At 45.8% G+C, this 22,992-nt stretch overlaps 1 protein-coding gene across 3 annotated transcripts in view; it reads left to right on the top strand.

Moving 5' to 3' along the window:
* The first annotated feature begins 1,860 nt into the window (after window positions 1–1,860).
* LOC104035902 (kalirin) overlaps window positions 1,861–22,992 on the top strand; it is a 77,807-nt gene continuing 56,675 nt past the window's right edge. For 2 of the 3 annotated variants that reach the window (XM_075711050.1, XM_075711049.1), the window contains exons 1-2: window positions 1,863–2,091; window positions 22,447–22,730. In XM_075711050.1, the coding sequence (XP_075567165.1) occupies window positions 2,007–2,091; window positions 22,447–22,730 (369 nt within the window). In that variant the 5' untranslated portion in view covers window positions 1,863–2,006. Of the gene's footprint in view, window positions 2,092–22,446; window positions 22,731–22,992 lie in introns of all 3 variants that reach the window. The other variant, XM_075711048.1, reaches the window with a different exon arrangement.

Genomic DNA, 22,992 nt, shown 5'->3' with positions numbered 1-22,992 from the left:
AACAGCAAAATGCCAGTGAAGAGCACGTTCATCTTACTGCTTTTTTCCATTTTCACAAATCAGGCTGAGTTTAGGTGGGAGGCAGCCAACCCATAGAGTGGAAGGTGGATGTGGTATGAGAGATTAGATTAGAGTGGATTAGAAAAGAGAGATGTGGTATGAAGCAGCAAGCAGAGGAGAAGTGAAGAGCTGCCTTCTCAAAAGAGCCCTGCTACAAGTTTCCTCAATCACTCAGAGGCCCTAAGCTGGTGCCTTCTTACTGCCTGGCGCTTCAGGTAGCCAAAACAGCCACCTGAAGGGCTGCAGCCTGGGGTGCCATGGCAAGGACAAAAGGTCTACAGGGAAAGGGAGAGGCGCGGAAGGGTGAGGGTGTCCTAGCTGGTTCCCAGTCCACCTCTTCCTTCTCCAGCTGCAGTTGCAGTTTCTGATTCCAGCGAGACCTATTATCTCCCTGCTACAGGCACAAGAGCCCTGAGTACACCCTTGCATCTCCCAGATAAGCAAAGACCCAAGTCAAAACAAGACACAAGAGATAGCAAAGTGGAAATAGATTTAAGGTTCCCTTCATTCTTATGTACTGAAAAGCATCTTGGTGCTCAAGGGCATTGGCAAGAAAATATTGCACGCTCCAGGCTTGTTACGAGGTTGCCAGTCCTTCCTGTGAAGCTGTAGTTGAAGAACAGTTCCTACAGCGCAGCCAGAAGTGAAGCAGGAAGGTTTGATATTTGCTGTTGTGGCAGAAGGAGTCTCTCAGGGAGGGTCTCTGGTCTTCAGCTGTGCTGAAGCTGCAGCCCTCACCTGCTGTCCAGAAATGGCCTTTGGCCCCACAGGAGTGTCGCTTTCTCCAAAGCCATTACACGGCAAACCAGAAGCCTTAGTCCAGATCACCAGTCTATGGCATCACAGAACCATAGAATCGTTTAGGTTGGAAAAGACCTTTAAGATCATCAAGTCCAGTTGGTACAGCCATGCCCACTCAGGCTGAAGTCCTGGCACACAGAGGCGCAAAGCACAGCACTTCTCCCCGCTGCTGTTCTCTCTCAATATGTATTTAAGCCTGGGAGAAGCAGCTCGTTGGGTTTGTTCCGCTTCCGATGCGAGAGTGCACAACTATGATGCTGCCGCTCTGGAATCCTGCCCGACCTCTCCTACCAGCTGCCTCCAGCAAGGTTCGGGACGTTTTTGGCACCTCCAGTTTTCCACGCTTTAGGTGGGAAATCCTAACACAACAGGCTGGCACCTTCCAAAGCAAGCTGTGCTTCTGGATTTCAGGCGTCTTGGTCCGTGTGTCAGAAGGGTAAGCGATTACCCTACAGTGCTTCAGGCAGGTCTCCAACCGCAGAAAACAGACAGGCGGAGCAGCTGGGATCACAACAGGCTGGTTAGTATTTTCAACTAGCTGTAAAAAGTTGTAGCTGTCAGATGCTTAAGCTGAGGAACGGCACCGGGGGAAAAAAAAAAAAAAAATTGCGACCTTTAAAAAAAAAAACCCCACAGCAATACAAGTTTTGCCTTTGGAGGACATCCCCCCCACCCCACCCCCGTATCAGAGCTGTAGCAAACTTCCTCCCTGGCAGTTGTTATTTCTCGCTGCCGACTTCGCACGCCGGGCCGCGGCCGCCAGCCTGGGCGCAGCGGCAGCGTCTCCCCCCCACCCCCCCGAAAACCCGTCGTGTTCCGGCAGAGGCGGGGGCCCCGTCCCGCCGCAGCCCCCCCCGCCGCGCCCCGTTGCAGGAGGCGGCGCCGGGGCCGCGGCCGCGCTCCGCCCCGCGCCGCCCCCGGAGGTGCGCGCCGGGCACGGCGGGGACAGCGGCTGCTGGGCGCCGCGGCCGCCGGCGGCTCGGCCGCTTATCACCGCTCTTTCCAAACATTTGGGGGGCTTTAGGGCTTTTTTTTTTTGTCTGTTTGTTTGGTTGTTTTTTTGTTTTTTTTTTTTTTTTAATTGCGACTTCTTGTTTTTCCCAAGCGGGCCGGTGGCTCCTTGTCATGAGCAGCCCGAAGGCAGCATGAAAGCGGGCAGGCGCGGCTATCCCGCCCGCTCCGGTGTAGGATGGCTCTTGGCGAAGTGCTGCTGCTGCTGCTCCTGCAAAGGTCGGTGGGGTGCGGGGTGCGGGGAGCGGGCCCCCGGGCGGGGGCTGGGGCAGGCGCCGGCAGCTCAGCGGTGCCCTCGGCGCGGCGGCATCGCCCGCCGGCTCTGCCCCGGGGAGGAGCGGAGCGAAGGGGCAGGTGAAGGCGGAGAGCAGCCGGGCTCGGCGCCCCGCAGCCCGCTCGGCAGCGCGGGTGCGGCCGGGACCCCCCGGCGCGGCCGGAGCCCCCTCGGCGGGGAGCCGCGGGGCCGCTGCCCGGGGGCGGGTGAGCCGGCCGCGGGCACCGGGAGGGAGCGGGCTGAAGCTGACAGGATACATTTTATCGTTGCGGGTAGGAAACACCCTGGGACTGTAAGGTCAATAGGGCGGGGAGAAATATTTGCTTAAATGAGATTTCTTTTTTTTTTTTTTTTTTTTTTCCCCTTTCGAGTCTTTCTTGGGCTTGGATAGGAGCAAAATGCTTTGAGAACATCTGTTTCTCACAGTCCACAAATCTCCGAATGGTGATGTGGGAAGGTCTGGGGAAGCTGGCTGAGCTGAAACGCTGAGAGAGATGTGGGAAAGCCACAGCAGCTACAGCGCCTTGTAAAAATAAAATAGAAATCTGGCTTTTACAAGGAGCGGTGCAGCTCAGATGCATTGACTGAAGATTTCCCAGCCTGCAGTCTTTATGCTGTGATATGGCTCTTGAACTTGTTCTGGGTAGTGTTGAGTTTTTTGAAGATGCGCATGTGGTATTTCAGTGTTTCTTGTTCTCTGAATGGCTAAGCAGAAACGTCCCAAACAAAAATTGCCTTTTCTTTTCTTTTGGGTTCTTTTTTTAAAACTAAAGCTTTTAAATGCAGTTTGTTGGTCGTCGTGGAACCCATTTGTACATCCGCAGATAAAAATTACTTTGAGGATGGGTAGGCTTACTGATTTCTGGAGGCACACATTTGCAATGCAGGAGCCCCGTTTCCCCAGTTATTGAACTAGAGTCGCGCTTATGGGGTGACAGCAGCAAACGAGTTGGTGATGGAGCTTGCCATGCTTTGATAAGACGTTGATCTTTCTCAGCCTGGGGAGAACACACTACTCCATGCCAAAGAAGTCGCTCTTGAGGTCAACACACAAAACCCCGCTGTTTTGCAGCCTTTAAGAAGGAACATGTAACCTGGGTGTAGGGGTAGGGGCTGCTAACAGAAAGGTTGTGGTACTAAATTACTGTGAAAGCCAAGTCCCTCTCAGACAGCCCGTGCTTTAATGTGTTGGCCCATGCAGCAGGTTGGAGCAGTATTCAAGCTCTCTGACATGGCTCTGGTCTTTAAAATGTTGACTCTAACAGATTAAAATCTCCCTGCTGCCTGTCCTGCCTGTAAACCTCTCTAGAAGGGGGAAGGGGAAACAGCTGGCTCTTCTCTCTCCTTTTGAAATGTTAACTGTGTTTGCAGTTCTAGTTTGCCGGGTTAGTAACAGAAGGTGGTTTGTGATACCGATTGCTTTACTTCTTTCTTGTCCTTGGTAGTAAATTTCGGGCAAAAAGTTGTAAAAGGCTGTATTTATTAAAGAAAACCAGAGGTAGTCAGATGGTGGAAATACTCCCTGAACATGAGCAGGTACCAAACCTGACATTTGATGAGGGATTTGGGTGCCCCAGACTGCAGCATCAGTGTGCTGATGGGTTGGCAGTTTCTGCCATTAAGCTTGGAGATGCTTTAATGTGGCAAACAGACCTTTGAAGCTCTAACTTCATGTATTCTGCATTGTCAGTGATCATCTTTGCTTCTGGGGGGGGACACTGTTCGTCCAAGGGCTTCTCACTGAACTCAGACTTGAAGTGCAAATAGGTGACTGGAGTTTGTATTTAAGATGGATGTGAAGCATCTTGGAGCTGTTCTCACTGCTGCCCCATAAATGACCTTCCCTTTGCCTTTGGAAATGCAGTTCTGCTTTTTCCTGGTGACAGATGCCTGATGTATCAAGATACAACAACTGAGTAGGTTTTGTTGTGCCAGTAAGAACCATCCGGTGAGAGAAATTGAGAAGATGAGCGTGCAGTCTCTGCTCAAACAGAGGTTGTGTCGGTACAAGCTGTGTCAGTGCTTTTCGTGCAGTGGAGCTTGGAAGTGATGTGGCTGCTTGATGTCGTAAATAGCAACAATAATGCAAAGCTGAAAAAACCCAAACCCTAGGTCCCCAGTGTATCATGAAATCTGTAAATTTTGTGTAACTGGGCATTTCTCTGAAGGATTTTGACTGATAACTCAAACTACTCTTTTGCATCAATCTTTCCCTGTCTATTGCAGCAGTAGAGACCTTGATAATGCTTTTTTGCTTGTTTCTCTTGGTGAGTTTCTGCTCTTGTCAGTTTTGCCCATGTAAAAAACTATTGGGATCCATCCAGAGAAAGCAACTGACACTTAGTACCATTTACAGTTTTGCTCTGACCCTGACAGTCCCCTGCATGAACTAAATAAGGACTACTTGCCTGTTCTGAAGTGTGGAGACATATGAATCCTAATATAGGAGTGCCTCAGAGCAAGAGTCTGTCACTTGCTTTCAGCCATAAAAAGGGGTAGTTAAGAGCAGTAGACTTGCACAGCCTTTAGGCCAATGGCCCAGAGTAGGCAAGCAAGGCTTTCTGCAGTATCTCCTAAATGCAGAAATGCAAAGTGACCTAGTGTAATGGGATGCTTCTCAGTGCTGCAAAACTGGCCCCGAAAGCAGGCTGATAAGAGGGTTCAAATTCTGATGGTCTTCTGATAAGTAGAAAGTCATTGAACTCTCCTTAGAGAGAAATCCTTAGTCCAGGATTTGCAATTGAATATACCATATTTTCTTTTAACATGGAGTCCACCTCCTCAGTTGTCTATGTGGTTCAGATTAGAGGCTCCTTTAAAAGGCTCATGATGAAGGAAAGTGAAGAGATTGGAGGGATTCCTGCTTTGTGAAATGTCTTTTCTAAAGCAAATGGTCAGCTGCATGCCTTGAATGGGTCAAGGTCAAAACTTTGTTGCCTTAAACACAGAGCAAAGTCCAGCGGGTGAGTGCCATTACTCTGCACCACCTTCAGTGCAGAGTTCTGAAGCTCAGCAGTGGGTGCATGGAGCTTGGGTCAGGTGGAGACTGAACTCCAGGCTCTGATGCATGGGAGGCTATAAAGACTAGTCGGTGACTCAGATTTAACCTAGAAGTTAAATTCTGGGTGCTGTATTATACCCAGGGCCTTAATTTAGAGGACATCTCTTTGCAGTAGTTCAGCTCATTCAGTTCTAGCCCTACCTGGAGCACGCTGGGGTCTCATTGCCCTAAGGGGCACCAGGAGGGTGGAAAGCACTAACAAGGTGTGGGAAATGCTTTTCTTTGAGCACAAGGAGAGAGGTGTTCCCATCTACTGGACTTGAGAAGCTAGCTATGAGTGCGTAAGGTACAGCCCAAAGAAAAGGGTCTGTGGTTAGAAGTAATCTATTGTCAGTATAACTTTATAGTGCAACACCTTACACCCCGTTCTAAGTAATATTATGTGGCTGCAGAGTGGCTTCAGGTGAGAATATAAAACACTTTTTACTTGACGGTAGCCAGAAACAGGGAAGATGGATTTAAATGGATGCGTCATATCGGCTTCAATAAAGACCACGTTCCTCTACCTTCTTGAACAACTGTTCTCTGAGCAGGCTGCTGGTCGTATCCCAACTTTCCATTTCAGAACAAAAGAAACTTAATCTGAATGTCAAACCTTTAATCTCAGTGTGTTAAAAATGAAAGATTGAGTGGGTTTGTGTCTGTGCTAAGCTGGTAAAGTTCTGATTTAAATTTCCTGTCCCTCTGGCTTCTCCTATCTCCTACAGTTTTGCTCTTCCTTATGCATTTTTTTGTTTTACTGTCCTCTTTTTCTTTCTTTCCTTCCTTTTCCTCTTCTTGCTATCCTTCCCCAAGTCTCTGATTTGTTACTGGCCCAGTCTGGTGAAGCTCTTTGCCGGGAGATTAAGAAAGTAAGCTTCTCTTGACAGAGTGACGGTGACTAATGCGCGGTGAAGGGAGTTCAGCCAGCCACCTTGTACATCGTTGCTAGCTGGTCAGAAACAGAACCTTAACTGGAAGTTGGGCAAACCGGCATCATTACAAGGGCTGTCAACAGCATGCTAATAAAAGTTATTTCTTCATTAGGTAAAAAGTGAGATATGACGGTGCTTTTTATAGAAAGTGCTGACACTGTGTTACAACGAGCTGCAGAGCTTTGCTAAGGAAACTGGTACCTTTGTGCTGAGTGGTAGCAAGAGAGTGATCTGCAGTAATATATTCAGGCCCATAACGTTTCCTAATTTGAACATATTTTATTTAGTGTTTCAGGCTGAGCCATGGTTACACTGTGTAAAGTGTAATGGAATGCATGGCCAAAGCAGTTCCATCAAAACTGAGGCAGAGGAGAAAACAATAGTAAAATTAAGGGTGTCAATCAAAGCTCACTTAGTTTCCTGGTCCTTCCTGAATGAGAAATATGAGGAAACTGTTACCTTCCCCAAATATACTCCTTGGGTGAAGTCCATCTGTTGCACATTAGTTACATCTCAGTAAAGTCAAGAGGATCAAGTGTACTGGTCTTCTGTGGGCAGTCTCTCTCTCATGCCAGAGTTGTGCTCAGCTCTTTCTCCTGGCAGGTTCACAAGCAAATGGCTGTGATGAGGTTTGGGAGAGTTATTATTTTCTTCCAGTTCTATTAAGAGAAAACTGGTAAGCCCATGACAGGAACATCTCTTCCAAGTCCTGTGTTTTCCCACCTCTGCAGGCTGAGTCAGGAGTTGGAGTAGGTCATGGCAGATAGTTATTGGAAGGGACAAAAGAGTTGAGGAAAATGCTGCTCCATTGAGCAGGCAGGATTAACATGACAAGGTGAATACTGTTAGCAGAAAAATCGCTCTTTTTCTTAGCGTGGAAATGTGCTTTCCCACACCCGCTGTCCACCCTTTTGACAGATAGTCCTCAGCTAAGCATGTCCCAAAAGTGTGCCTGGCAGTCCCCATGCCAGTCTTTTGAGTAAATAAAGACTCACTGGTCTGAACCTGTTAGCATTTGTGTGTGTGGGCATGTCCTCCCTTGGACGTGACAATGAGATGGAGGAGGATTTCAGCAGACGTCCTGAGGCTGATAAGCAACCTCTGAACATGGACAGTTGCAGAAGCATGGCCACTGCTCTGTTGGCAGGCTGGGGGACCAGTGAGCTCTTTTTAGCATTATTTAGTTTTAAGTGTTGTTAAATCTTACCTGTTCGCAGGAGGGTTTTTTGAGGGTAGAAACCTTGTTCATGGATACAGCAGGTCAAGTTTTCAGTGAGTCTTGCTTTACTGCGAAATATAAGGTGTCCAAGAGCACAGGAGGTTTGAGGTCTTTCAAAGTGCTGGTTGCTGCACATGACTCTCTGCTCACTGCTCTCATCTTCTGCCAGCCACTTTCTGTGAATCTGATGTTTATTGTATCAGTGCCAGTGTTCAGGCTGCTTTAACAACTTTCTCTCAGTTTCCAAGATCCAAGTAATACTAGCTTTTTTTTTTTTTTTTTTAAATTTACACACACCGCTGTATAACTCTAACTCTCCCAACACAAGCTAGCCCCTCATCCTCTGGATTTGTTTCTCCCTTTTGCAACTGATCTTGCCGCCTTATCCTTTGGGATGTGGTTATATACAGGATGTGACAAAAGTTGTACAGAAAAGAAACTTTCAGATCTTAATTCATATGTGTAACATAGCAAGAGCTTCTATAAAGATCAGCTTTCAGTTACTAGTCTGGGGGTGAACGCATGGTGGGGATCCTTATTATTCAGATTGCTGCATTGTTTTCAACTTTCATAAATGCATCCAGCTTTCAAGAAACATGGGGTTTGCTTTTATGCAGGCAAAACTCCTAAACTTCACATTCGCTCCAAGAAGCATATAAGAATTCACAAGGCTTTATTCATCCTGTTGCAAGCCTGAAGAAGGGAGACTTTATTCTAAGGGAAAGAGAACAGATAATTGTGAAAAATACAGCTTGGGTAACTCTCCATTCACTGCAAAGAACATGGGGTAACTAAACATGTTGCTTTCCTATAAAATAAGTGCCAGATAGATGTATTGTTTAGGAATTCAATGCATGGATGCTGAAATAAAATCTCTCCATTTTGAAGTGAAACAAAAAGCGCAGTTATTTCACATGACCCCGGAAGGATTTTTTTTTTCCAAACTTTTATGTTTCAGCATACACCTTGTTAAAACTTGTGTATGTATTGGGAAAACTAGTCTATCATTTTAAAGTTAAAAAAAAAACCAACCCAAACCTCAAAGTGTTTCTGTCTAAAAATAGCATCGAGATACTTCTCAAACACACCAGAACACTGTTACATTTCAGTGTAATTCTTGTCTGTTAACAGGCTTTATGAAAACATTTTCTCTCAAGGTCCCTTCCAACCCAAAGCATTCTATGATTCTATGATTTTCATCTTTGGCAAAAGTTGCAATTTCTTTTCAAAAGAGAAGACTTGGTTGGGCAGTTAGTGATTACAGTGGGGATCTACAGATGTGATTTTCAATTCAGTAAGAAAATCCAGTTCTCTGCCAGTTTAGCCAATGCATATCAGTCGCTATTGCAGAACAGTTCAGTTGCTAACATTGCATCACGCAATTCAATGTCATGTAAAGATACAAGATACTTCTTAAAACAACTACAGAAGCACATCTGGCTATTTTCTTAAAAAAAGATTTGTAGATCATAAGTAGGACTTTAGCACGTGTAAAGAATTATTAGAAAATACCTAATGACATATGCTCAAAATCATCTCCCTTGGCCAATGTTGTTTCTCATTAGAAAACCGCAAACCAAAAAATTAACCTGTTTGCTTTAGTTCATAATGTTTGATGTGGCTGATTATGCTGAAACACAAACCATTCCTTCAATTAAAGGTAGTTAGTGCATCCCATTGGCTCTCCTGTCGAGTTTGATGTGCCTCTCAGTCTGTCAGCCTCTGGCCTGGACCAGCCCTGCAGTCCTCTCCCCGGCAGGCTGAGAACATGGAAATCACACGTCACAGGGGCTCCTTTCAGATAATTAGGGCAAAATATGAAAACTTCACCAATGAAGTCCTAATGAGATGAGAAATAGAACCTGCAAACTGAATTACAGCAGTTGATAATAGAACAGCCATGGGGGTTTCTTCGCTTTGATGGGGAGAGCGCCCTTACGTACGCTTCAGTTTACGTACTTGTCATTTGCTTTTCTCTAAAGTAGCATGCTCAACATCACGCTGCAGAAAGCCCAGTATAGCTCTGGCAGGTTTCTTACTCCTTTACTCGCAGCACTTCCCAGTACTTACAGGTCCTCCTCTACTGGATGGGAAGTGTGGTTGCTCAGTACTTTTGGAAAATGGAAAAAATACATCTCTCATTTTGTGTGTTGCCACATGAGGAATTAGTAATCGCTCTTCTGTTGCCCTTATTGTACCTGGTTGTTCCGTGTGTTACAGCCATTGCTAGTCCTGATACAGCTCAACAACTTTGAAATCTTGGATCCCTGCAAAATTATCTTCCAGGCTGTGCAAGGCTGCGAAGTTGCACGAAGGGATGAAGCCAGCGAGCCAGACCTGCTGGGAACCCATTAGCAAATGTGATCCTGAGGAACCAATAGGTGGTTTCTGGTGGAGATTTTTATCTTTTGTATTGGACGGTTGTGAATTAATCATGGAAATTAAATGTCACTGTATACAGGAAAGCACAAGTACAGTCTGTATGTCAGTTTTGAGCAAAGATCCCTTGTTCGCTAGCACAAGACAGCACTAAAGTAAACATTTAGGAAAGAGGTGGACTCCTACCTGTGATAAGAAGGGACAGGATTTAGTGACCTGGGAGGTGTCTCCACTGTTATGTTTTCTGGGCATTTTTCCATGTTCAGATTTCACATGGAGCAAGCAGCTCTGAGCACACAAGGAGAGCTGGGAGTGGCACATCCCCAGCTACAGCTAAATCCACTGAGGACATTTTTTCATGCAGTTTAGGCTTGCTGACACCTATAGCTACAGAGTATAGCAGCCGAGGATGTGCCCTGTTATGCTGTGTTGGCCTTTTTTTTCTCCTCCCTTCATAATGCACATGCAGCTTTAGTGAACAGAGGTTTCTTACATCCCCAAGACATGAAGTACAGTCTTAACCTATCTGAAAACATATTACAGTTCAGTGAGCGCTCTGAAACTTTCTTTAGGTCATGTAGGAAATGGGTGGCAAAAAGAGCATCAAATAATCAGCATTAATAGCTTCCAGATTTCTATCTACCATTTGATTTCAGCCTTTTTATAGGCCCGCATGTCCTAGGAAGCACATCACACGTGTACCCGAGCTCATCTTGTTCAGCGGCACCAGTTAACTCTGGCTAAAGCAACCCCACTGCACAGCGGGGAGCAGCAGGATTGCGTTAGGGGTGAAGGCAGCACCTAGGCGGCTGTGAGGCAGAGCACACAAAACAGCATGTGTGTTCCTTCTCATCAGCTGGGGTTCGCTGCGGTCCCGAATCAGATTTGCCCGTGTTGAGCACCCCTGACAAACAAGGCCCCAGCTGTCCGCTGCCGCAGAAGCGTGCGCCAAGGCAGGCTATGAAAAGTGTTGCACAACCCAGTATAATTTAACCACATGCTGAATAAATACACTTTTGAGAACTCTTTTGAAGAGATGTTGCCTAATTAATCCTGCAGGGGGTATAATATGTATATTTTTGAAATCCAGTTTTAGCATCATGCAATTAGCTTTTATGGCCTAAGGATTCTGATTTAAGACATTCTTTAGTTACTAATGGTAATCTGTTTTAATTAGAAATGCAAATGTATTTTAGATCCAAATGTATCTGAGTGGTACAATGTAAAAAGATGATTCACAGCTAATACCATTGAAGTGCCTCAAGTCTCATATTCTTTGTAGCTTCTGTAGTTTGAACCCTGAGGATCAACACGATATTCAAACATCACATCACTCTCAGCTGAAGCATGTGGAGGCTGAATGGAGTTCTTAAGGAAATTGAATAAGTATTAATCAACAGGGATCCTTTCTAGGGCAGCAGAAGGAAAACCATAGCTTTAGGCAAGAAGGCGGCAAATGGTTTGAATGTTACAGTAGTAACTTCAGCTCCACAACAGCAGAGCACAGCTCCTGCCGGGGCGCAGGTGCTGAGCAGACAGCAGCATCTTAGTTGACTTTGCCTTAGTATCAGAGAAATTACTCAGGCTTGAACATCCCGGGCTGTTCAGGGAGGGCTGTAGCTGCTCAGAGCTTGTGCTGCCGTAAAATTTGATCTGGCAGTGTGTCTGAGAAAAGCCTCAAGCAAGGCAAGCTCCAGACAAATATCTAAAGGCTAATGCTCGCTGAATATTCACTGCAGTCACTTGTCCTGGAGATACTAAACTATCAGGCAGGTGGATGTCTGTGATCAGACATCATACACTGCAGTAAGAGATCACCCGTATTCAACAAAGTCTTTCCAGAGTCAAAAAGCCTCTGCTGCTAGACCAGTCCAGCCCTAGCTGATGTGTTCAAGTGTTTCTCTTTTCCTAATTACTTTGAAAGATGGGGCCGAAAGAAAACAACTACTCAGCAATAGTGAAGATGGCTTTTGTAATAATAATAACTTCTTAGATGTGTTGCTTGGTAGAGCATTTTTACAGCTATTCGTGATTAGATGCAGTGATGCAGTTGGGAATGAAGCAGTGCAGCTTATGCAGTGCACCGCTCCACATCTCTGCTAAGCTGGACGTACAGTTTTTTCCATGAGGATGCTGCTGATAAGGAACAATGGTGTAGGCACTGTAAAAGCCGTGGGAGGCTCCGTGTGGCCCTCCAGAAGTCAAAATCAATGTGTTTCTCAGGACTAGCCTTATTGGGAAGGCTGGTGGCTGGGTCAAGGGACTTGCACAGCTTCAGAGGGCTGAGACCTCGGCAGGGTGCTGCAGAGAGCTCTCCTGTTCCTGTGCAGCAGATGCTCTCTGAGACTTTGAGTTCCCATCCCATCTTTCTTGCTGACACAGATAGAGTGTAGTAGTGATTTCATCACCTGAAATTTGATAAACTTGTTGACCAGCACCACAGGGAAGATTCCTCACAGATCCGCTCCCTGCCCCGGAGAGCTGTCAAACGAAAAACCAAGACGTAGATCGCATGAGCCTGTTATATAGGACGGCAAGTGATGTTCTGATTTTCCTACTTAAGCTGAGTGAATTAAAGCTTCCCACAAGTCTAACTGATAGTCTTGAGTGTGCAGTTAAAAGTCTCTGAGCTGCTTAGCCATTTCCCTGTGCCGTGTTTAAAGAGCAAAACATCACAAGCACCAGCAGTTCTTATCTGTGTGTTTTATTTCCAAACCGCTGTTTGCTTTTACTTCATTCATTACTTCTTTTAATTCATCCCAACCAGTACCTTTGCTGTAAGCTTGTATTTTCCGCTAGTATTTCTGGAGGACAAGGGCATGGAGGAAGCTGCTTTGGGGACCGGCCCTGGAGGCTCCGGCTGCAGTGTGTCTGTCGTCAAACACCCCAACCTCGTTGTTCTTGGTGGTTACGTGGTGTCCGCTCTTGCCCTGCACCACTTGCAACTTATTCTTATTCCGTTCTTTTCTTTTCAGGGGCTGTCAGAGCCTGAATAATTTAAGAGTGAACAAATGAGAGACGTTCATGGAGGACTCTGTTCTTACCTAGGCACAATTTGACAAGCATGTAGATTGCCTTGGGTTTCCACTGCACCTACCACAACTTTACTAAGAGAAAAGCCCCCTTTCCTAGACATCTGTGTCACTCTTGCTTAGTAAAGTTATTCAAGATCAGCGCCTTTGGAATTGGTTGGTAAATGGACAAAGACTTTCTCTTTGCCCGGAGCTCCTGACAGCCTCCAAGTACCAAAGAGAACTCCACAGCACTAGAAAGCAAGAGACAGCTGCTGAGTGTTGGAAGCTACTGCATTTGGCAAAAGAAGCTGACGCTAAGATGCACACAGTTGTGTTTGTTTGTTCTGCTTGTTTTCTGTGCTTTCTGAGCCCTGTGTGTGCCTGGAAAGTTTAATGACCAATCCCTTCTTTCTCAACATGCAGTTTTTCTTCCTATCCCAAAAAGCTTTGGGTTCTGTTCTTGCTTTTTTTCCCAATTCCAATTTATTTTGTCACCGATACTCTTCTGTTGTTTCCATGAGGAATTGTTTGGGCACATAGCCACAGTTTCCTTTGAGGTAGGGAGACATAAGTACGATATTCAAATGTCGTCCTCCTCCCTCCTCTCCCCCCATTCAGCAGAGTGGTCCACCTTGTCATAGACATTGCTGGCTTCAAGCGTAAGGCAGAGTTGACCTTAGCAATGATGTCGTTTAACTGAGAAATTACTTCAAATTTCTTACAGTAGCTCAATTTTGGAGCTGCTGAATGAAGCTGACCCTTGACACTCCGCAAAAGAATAAGGCTTGTGTTGTACTAACAGCTGCTTGGAAACCATGTGTAATAAAGTTTGTTTTTGTGCCCACCACCAGGACAAAAGATGGTATTCGCCGACTCTGGTACCCTTATGCTCCCAGCAGAGCAAAACTGCTTAGATCAAAGTTAAAAAGTCTGCTTCTATGTGGGTGTCTAAGCATTTCACAGTTCCTTATGCTAAAAGTAACAGTGTACTTGCAAAGGCCAGCAAATGCTGCTCTTCTTGTTCAGCTTCAAACATGACATTTTCCCCCTTATCATCCCATATAGGTTTCCATAAAGGTTCAGGGTTAAAACTTTTTTACAGAACATGCATAAGTCTCCTATCAAAATATATCAAGGGGGATTTTTGCTCTGTGTTTGGGGCTTTGTTCTTTTTGCTGCTAGTGACACTTATTCTGGAAACTTCAGGGTTGGGGATTACTTTATTTTTGTCGCAGAATGAGGACAGTGTAAATACAAAATGTAAAGTAGAACTTAGAAAAGTGCTTCAACGACTTGTTTGACTAAATTGAAATAAATGTTCATTTGTTCAAAAAAAAAAAAAAAAAGCATGCCCTTTCTGGATCTTGTTAGTCTTGACTTTTTATTTCCTTTCTTTGCTAAAGCAAAACGTGTGCCTCTTGGCTTCAGAAATCTGGTCTCCCAGCTGTGAGGCATTACGGGAAGGCTGCTCCAACGTGCGCTCCCAGCAGATGTGTTGGACTTGCTCTCGCTGTGCTCTGGGCTGGTCCGGGATGTGTGCTGGGCACAAACCCGAGGCAAGAGAATGGGTGAATGAAATCGAGTGCATAGAAATACTGCGTCTGGCCTCAAAGTCTGCTGTGTGGAGCAACTGCTCTTTTTCTGAGCTTTTCCACACCCTTTTATTCAGTAAAAACCTATTCTAAAAAGTTGTTGCTTCACTGGGGAGATGAGCGAGGTTCCCTTGAAAGACTCAAGGCAGGCCAATAACATACCTTTCTCATAGTATTTGGGGGTAGGAGCTGGCTAGGAGTATCTCACCAATGCGTTGGTGGGTTCACTCTGTGGATGTTTATTCTCTTATTATTCCTGTCATGAACTCACAGCAGCTTATATGTGAGGTCAGATGGGGCTCTGAAGGAGGATGAATTTGTCAGGCTGATAAAGGGAGAGAAAAAGGCTCAAGCCTCGCACCAAAGAAGTTGTAGACACCCATGACAGTTGTAAGCTGTTGTTTGGAAACATGTTTTTGAGCGGGACACCCAGAGAGGAGAGCTGCAGATGTTTTGGCTGCTGTTCAATTGCTTGGTGCCGTGGGGTTGAGTTGCACACTTTCCCGAGAGTCTCTTCAGAGGCACAAGGACGTGTTCTTCTTTCATGTGCAGCAGCTCCTCGCTTAAATGCTCATCTGTAGGAAATGCGACCCTGCCCTGTATTCACCTGAGTATTCATCTTCCTCTTTTCCCCATGCCCTCCCTACAGTCACCTCTGACAATAGATTTGGGTCCACATGAAGCAGCAGATACAATAGAGATGACTTCTGTAGCTGTTCCTCTCAATAGGCATTCTTGGACAGAAACAAAGTCATGGTTTTTTTCAGCAGGCTCTCTCTCTGTGCCTTCCCCTTGTGCTGTTTCTCTCCCTGGAGACCCAGCTCAGTCATTCAGCACGCTCTCAGGATTTCAGTAACTTTTCTTGCAAAGTCTCTTGAGACTGCGCGCCTCTGTGCTGTTTCTCCAGGCTTTTGGTTTTATCTCACTCTTTGAAACTTTCCCAGAACTGCAGTGACTTTTCTCTGACCTCCAGGAACTATAGCTCTCGAGCCCTGACACTCCGGCTGGCACAACCAAGACCTGGAGACTACTTTGGGATGTCAGCTTTCCCAGCACATGCTGGATGAAAGCTGCATCTGAGCAACACCAGCTAAAAATAAAAGCTATTCAACTGAAGCTAATGGCGGGTTGCCATGAGTTATTGCTCATTAAAGTGAATTGTCAGATGCTTAAATTCAGCTAATCATTTCCTGCTGCGAGATTGGCCTGGTATGAAACATACTCAAATGTGGGAAGGGGATTCACAATAACTAAATTTAGCAAAGGGTGTAATTTCCTCGGACTCCCTCTGTAGTTAATGGAAAGAGAGAGGCTCCTACAGGGTATGATTCCTGCTCTGCATCACCCTTGGGCAGAAGCGTGCACAGCTCCTTGACTGCCAAGAGCATGAGGTGAGCTGCTGCCTGCCACAAAAACGAGCTTCTCCAAGTGATGGTGATTGCCCACACCAGCTAGGTGAGCGCTTGTTTTCCTCGGCTTAGGTTTCTACCTGGAAGTAATGATCAGGACGTTGAATATTAAAACCAACAGATATGTGACCATTTCCTAAAGGCAAAACCCATGTGCAAAATCCCCTAGGAGCATCCCCTGCTTTGCAGTGTAGCTAAAGGGAACTCTGCAGATCATCCTCTATCTCAAAGCAGCTCTTCTTTCCCATTTCCAAGAAATATCAGCTATTCAATAAAGAAACAGTGCTTTCTGAATGTTGTGTGATTAATTTAGGTCTTAGTCCTTTTTTTCCCCTGTTCTTTTTGGAACTTAGTCTTGTTTGCATATTTGGCAGTGAAACAGAAAGTCAAATTTTGGGTTTTTACATTACAGGGATTGGAAACTTTGTCAAGTACATCTGCTTTTAGCAGGGTAGGCTACTTTCTCTATTGGACTAGAAACTTTTGCATAAAATATTTAACTCCATACTTGAGTTTGGACAGAAGTAATTTCATCCACGTAAATGGAATTGTGAGAATCCTGCCAGATTGATTTGTGCCTTTTGATGTTACTTCCAGCTTGAAGCTTCAGATGATACTGCAAGGCACAACCAGAAAATTCAGTTGAACCTTCTCAATTCTGCTTATTTCCAGAAGATTATAAAGTTAGAGAGAACATTTGCACCTTGGAGCAAAATTTGCATTTAGATTTCAATTACGTAGTTTGAATGTGTCGCTACCCTCTGGTGTGAAATGAGTCCTACGTGGTCTCATCTCATTTTTTCCTCAAGCCAAAGCATGGGGCAGGTCTGCGGTTGGACACGTGTAGAGTGGCTGAACAGAGCTGGGAGTGGATGGGGAGCCGTGGAGGACTCAAGGGCAAGTTTTGTAATTCCATTGCGAAAGTTTATCGTACTTCTAATCTAAAGGGCTTTTCAAGCCAGTTGTCCTCTCTCCTTGTCTGACATGGGCACTGAAAATTTCCTCGTGTTCACTCTACGTTCGTCGCTGGAGCCTTTTTCAGAGGCAGTGCCTGAGGAGGCAGTTTATCTGTTGACATTAAAAGTTGTCAGATTCCTTATTTAGGTTGTTATGAACTAGTGTTTTCACTTGAGGAATAGCTGTGAAGTGACTTTGTATTATCCAAATGTTGTTACCTCCCAAATTTTTGCAAATCCATGCCAGGTTTTACAGGCAGAATAGGCTCTAACACTAAAACTGGGATCGGTACTGTCATCTGCCTAAGCCACAAAGTTTTGTAACCCTGACTCGTGCCAATAAAAATGCTTCACTGAGCGTGTTTTGGACATTTAATACAAAAAGTACAGAAGAGACCAAAGAAGCGGTTTTCATACCTCATTCTGCCACCTTTGCGTCCCTCGAGTAGAGCTTTAGCCCTGAAGCCCTTGAGCAGATCTGAGGTGGCTCTCACAGCAGCATTTCCCAAGGGAGAGTATAAAGCCCGAAGGGGCTGAGAGATGTGAACTGGAGCCTACAGCCTGTGTGGTGAAGGAGATGCTCTTGGAAAGGCCTGGAGTGGGTGCATTTTGGTGGTTTAGATGATTCTTGGTTTTTTAGTATGAAATACTAACATAGAGGCTTTGTTTATGCATAGGATGCGTCTAGATGACTCCTGCTTTCCAAGATTTTCTGGTACAGAGATTTCCGTTCTTCAGGAAATAATAGCTTGAGTAAAGAGTGAGTTAGTCTTTCACCCATATCTGATTCAATTCCATCTTTGCCAGAAATGTTATTTTACAGGAATCACTAAATATGGAAAATGGGCTCTGTTGACCACAGCAGAGCTAATTTATGTGCTCATTGGTCAGATTGTCGTTATTGGCTTTCATTCATGAGTGGAATTATTTCTGCAAAAAAATTGTTGATTTAAATGCATATGCTAATAGCTTTACAGAGTTCCCATTCTGGGTCATCTTCTTTGACTTCTGTGGAAAAATCCTTTTCTCTCAGGCTGTTTTTCTGGGGTGAAAAATGGAGCCATACATAAATCAGAAGATTCACCTCTTCTCACCTTAAGCAAGACTGTGTCCTGCCATAGTCACCTGTCTTCACAGCTATACTCTGTATTAAATTCTGGCTATAGAAGCATATTTCCTTCCTATCCTATATGATCGGTGGTTAGTATGGATCAAAAAGAGAAGCCTGATGTTTTCTTCCGAGTTGCTCTGAGAAACCTTTCCCTTTCCTGTTAGGGATCTGAGTTCCTGCAGATGAGTCCAGTGCTGCATGAGCGTGATCAGACAGACCTCCTCCCCTGTGCATGCTCTGGGGAACAGGGAGGTAAAAATAAAATGCCTTGTATTTATGTTCCAGCAGTAATTCCTACTGACTCAAATGGGAATACAACTGTGCCTCTAAAGCAGGTCTATGAGATTTTCATTTTTCCTTTCACCCAAGGTTGCACAGAACTGGAACCTTCCATTTTTCCAGTAAAAGAGCTGTGCTTTTATAGACGTCTGTTCATTTGAGCAACAACAACAAATATTTCACACCTCCAGCGGTGCAAAACCTCTGAACGTTAAAGCTTTTCGGTCTGGCTAAGTATCTATCACAGTCCTATTGCCAGAAGTTTCTTGGAGGTTTGCTTAGGGGCGTTTTGGAAACCATCATTTCTTCTGTCTGAATGAATGGTTTGGCCAGGAAATCAATTTAGCCACACTAGTCTGCTGACCTCCCTACACCCATTTCACTTCACCAAATACCTTTTTTTAGACACATGCGTCTCCCGGGACATTGGTGGTAGGATGGCTGCTCGCTGCAGCTCTCTGCTGAGCCCCGACGTTCCTGCAGACCCGCTGCAGTGTGAGGGCAGCCACTGCTTTGCTGGTCCTTGCGGGCAGCGTCAGCTGCCTGAATTACCACGCTGCATCTTTTCCAAAGTGCTCTCTGGCTTTCCTTAAGCAAACTGTGTTTCCAAACAGCTCTACCAATACAGTTTGCAAAGCACATATGTGCTAGTGCTTTGCAAGAAGAGCACGGTAACATGTCCTCCTCTTCTGCTTGATCCACCTGGTGTCTGGATTGCAGGCTAGTATCAAGTGTCATGATTAATGTGTTTGCAGCCGTACGTGCTGCGGAAGCAGTGGAGCTCACACAAGCATGGCTTAGGAGGTTGTTTCCAAAGTCTTCCCTGGCAGATTTTTTCGTGTTGCATGTTTCTGTCTCTCATTTCATGAGCCCTGCTCTTCCTTGAGCTCCAGTCCTGCCTCCACAACCATGTCGAGGTGACCTGCTTTATGTGCAAAGGAAATCATTCTCAGCAGGGCTGGCAAACGGCAAGTGTGACTTGCTTACAAATGTGTCCATATTTGCAGTTCCTTTAAAAGAGAAAAGGAAAAAAGGTTATGAATATTTTGTCTGGATGCTCGGTGTGGTTTTTGGATAGTGCATGTTTGGCAATGGTGGGAAGTGGGACGATGAGATGGGAGTGCTTTGTACGTGTGTAGGGTGCTGGGTAGAGCAAACTCACCCCACCTCGAGGGGCTCTCATCGTGGCTGGGGAGCAGGGAGATTTATAGCCTTTCTCTCCCACCTCCCTGCCTATCCTTCAGCCAGCAAAGACTACGTTACCATGTAAAGGCAAGATAAGGTCATGTTTTCAGTCTTGGGCTGCATGGGCCAAGCGAAGCCCGGGCTCTACCCCAGATGCCTTACAGTGGTCAGCCAGGGCACTTCAGCAGAAAGGAGAAAGAAGGAGACTTCATATCTGCCAGGGTTGCGTACAGCATGGCACGACCAAGATTTAGTAACCCCTTAGTAAATAGGCTTTTTCAGCACCAAAGGGATGACCTTGAGCGGGAAAATGCAGAGCCTTGTTCAAGTGGGATCATTGCACGTTGTAACACACATCCCTCTGGAAACCTTTAGGTTGGCTTTCATCGCAGCTTGTGGCTCTGGAGGCCTGATGTTCGGTCTGCTGCATTTTCCTGGCTCTAGGTTAAACTTTGGGCAAAATTCCTGCAGGTGGCAGGACTTGGGCTGTTTCTGCCCACCTGCTGCCTTGCCTGGGGTGGCAGGGGGCAATGACTGACCGTCACTGCCCCGGGATGGTCTCGAGTGAAGAGTGCCGCGGTGTGAGGGGTGCTGCCTGTCTGTCCGTGCCCCGGCCGTGGCTGTGCTGCCTGGGGAAGGAGAGGGAGGCAGCAAGGCCAGGGCTTGGCCCTGCTCGTAAAACCAGGGGTGTTTCCTGGTGGGAAGGGAGGTCCCTGCGTCTTCCATCACGGGCTTAGGGGTTCCTGGGTTTGGCCCTGCTTCAAGCCCGCTGGGCTGAGGTAGGGTTGCGCGTCTCTGTAACAAATCCTTGGGGTGGATGGGGCTGTCCCAGGCTCCATTTAGCCTCCTATTGGCTCCCGTCCCTTACCAAATGTTACACTGGCAAGGTGCCGTTGACTGGAGGTAGGGGTTTGGACTGTGTTATTTCCAAGCCGTAGTAAAAACCTCTCTGTACATTAATCAACTGAGGTGTGGGAAGATCAGCTTGTCCTCAGTTCTCCTCAACCGCCTCCTGAGCCCAGTCCCCAGTAAAGGCAGTGAGTCCATGATACGGCTGCTTGCCCCAAATCATCCCTGACAGTGGCAACCTCCACAGAGCGATTGCTTCCAGCATTTCTCCTTCCGTGACTGCAGCCCGGCTCCCTTTGCACCAGTAATTCCCAAAGTTAATCCTCCTGCAGCGGCAGTGGGAGCGTGGGCACCCAAGGGCACCCCCCTTGGTGCAGCCCCTTGGCGAGGAGCCCTTGTGCTTCCCCCGCCGCCTGCGGGGCTTTCGGTGCTGCTGGGGGATGGAGGGGCGAGGGCGCTTGCAAAATCAAAATCACCATTGCGAAACCCTGAATGTTGCTGATGCAAGTTGTGCTGATAACCTCCCAGAGCATCATGTGGATCCTGCGAGAGGAGACTATCTAAAGCCTATTGAGCAGAAGATAAGCTGGCCTCTGAGAAATATTATCTTGCAGTAGCTGATTTAGCGCCACTTTGTGTGCATGAAATAACATCAATGGGAGCTGGCTAAACCCAGGCCTTTTTGAGATAAGACTGCTACTTTGCCCTTACGGAGGAGCGTCAGAAAAACCCCAGCAGCTCCACCTGGGATCCGTCCTCCTCCCAGCCCCTCTCACGCTCACTCCTGTTGTCAGAAGACAGATGATTTGGATTTTCTTCCTGTCTGGGAAATGAACTTTGACTTCTAGCTTGTTACGATTATTTCTGTATGCTCTAAAAACCTAACTTTTCACCTCAGGTATGTAATAAATTACCAGTTTAACTTCTGACTGAGGCTGGCTATGGTTATAAAATATTATAACTCTCAGGGTCTGCATTTTACAAGCTGGCAGAGAAGGCAGGCTGCAATCTCTGCTCAGCAGTGAGCAGCAGCTCCGCCTGGCAGGGTGGGAGCTCTGCATGCAGGTAGCAGGAACTGGCTTCTAAAACAATATAGGTAACAATTCTTTGGGAGAGTAGCTGTCCCTCAGCGTGTGTACTGCCCAGTATCTCCAATTTTATTTATTGCTGAACTGAGAATATCTGGATGCACCAGGCTGTTTTCATGTGTTGTTTTTGTTTTCTGCTGGGGCAGATAAAAGAATCAGAGATAACCATCTAAAAAATTTTAACAACATCAGCTGACTGCTTTCTGATGTACAGTCTGAGATGTATCTTACAGGAGTGTGTTGATTTCTGAATTCTGTAAAAAAAAAAAATTTCTTCTTAAACTGTGTGGGATTAAAGTCTCAGTCCCTGATTGCTCCTGGGGAGGGAGTTGCCTAGCCGTGGTTTCAGAAAGGTGAAAGCAGGGCACCTGTTCCTAAAGGGCAATTGAGAAATCTTTGAGCAACTTGTTTGCTTTGGTTTTAAAGACTTACTGACATTGGCACATCTTTGGTCTGTTGCTTTTGGGGGTGTAAGGGAGATTGCACAGATTTCTAAGGTGCTAGTCTGAACATGTGTATTGATAATTGTGGTTAGATACTGTTCAGCAGAATCTCCTGCTTGGATATAATGGAAATCTTTTTTAATTTTAAGCCTGCCTTATATCTCCTTCTTGGGAGTTTCCTTCGGTTTGAACAATTTGTCATCTTTTGTAATTGTTCATTCCAGTTTCTTAGTTCTAGGAAATGCATGAAGTCTTCTGACAAATTGCTTTCAGGGGCAAAGGAGATAATTTTAAGGTGCTTCAAATAACCTTCAAAAGTTAATAAGTAGTCTAACTAACAGTAATGTCATTGGGGTCTGGAAACAGCTGAGAAACATTTATGGAATCGGAACCTGACAAAGTGTTGGTGGCTGTCAGGTCTCCTGTAGTAATCTGCTTTATGTGCTTATTTTCTTCCTGGCAATTCACAATTAAATCTGTGGGAAGAAGCTGAGAAATTCAGCACTTAGCGTGAAATTCAGGCTTTCATCAAAAACTAGGTAACTTTGCTGTCTGCGATCTTTCATAAGGACAGACAGTGTGGTAGGAAATGAGAGAAGTGTGTACGATTGTGAAAAATGCCCACTGCAGGGCATATTCCTCTCTCTGGCGTGCAATAAAGTTTACACAGTGTCCATAGGTCACAAAACCTTTCATGAAGGCAGCTTGTATTTTAACACTTAGGACTGCTAAGCGTTTGATGTGCACTAGGAAATAGAGGAGGTGCTGGTATGATCTCTCACCTGCATTTTTTTCTTCCAGATGCATACTCAGTCTCTTCCAATGACAATGGGGGCAAGTCTGATTCAGTGGCCAACTTACAACCTCAGCCATCCCTCAACTCCATCCAGAGCTCTCCTGGCCCCAAGCGCTCAACCAACACCCTGAAGAAATGGTTGACTAGTCCTGTGCGTCGGCTGAACAGCGGGAAGACCGAGAGCAACATCAAGAAACAAAAGAAGGTGCGAGATGGCAGGAAGAGCTTTGACCTTGGCTCACCAAAGACTGGAGACGAAACCACCCCTCAAGGAGACAGCGCAGATGAGGTGCGTGTTGGCGTTTGTTGCAGGGAAGACCATATCTCTGATAGTCTCTTCTGTGGTGTGTAATTCACGCTTGAGTGAATGCAGTTCCCTTAGGGTCTAGAGGGAACAGCAAATCCTATGTAAAATTGCATTCATTGAAGCTGTGTTGCAAACAGCATTGTCATCCAAAGTGCAATGGAATACATAGGGAATAGCATTTCAAAGTCTGCATATATTATTGTCCTTTGACTAGATTTTTTTTTTAAACCCTATTATAAAGCTG

The sequence above is a fragment of the Pelecanus crispus genome, chromosome 5 (assembly GCF_030463565.1).
Source record: "Pelecanus crispus isolate bPelCri1 chromosome 5, bPelCri1.pri, whole genome shotgun sequence".
Taxonomy (NCBI): domain Eukaryota; kingdom Metazoa; phylum Chordata; class Aves; order Pelecaniformes; family Pelecanidae; genus Pelecanus; species Pelecanus crispus.
Note: the sequence above shows the minus strand (reverse complement) of the source record. Positions and strands in the feature narration are given on the sequence as shown.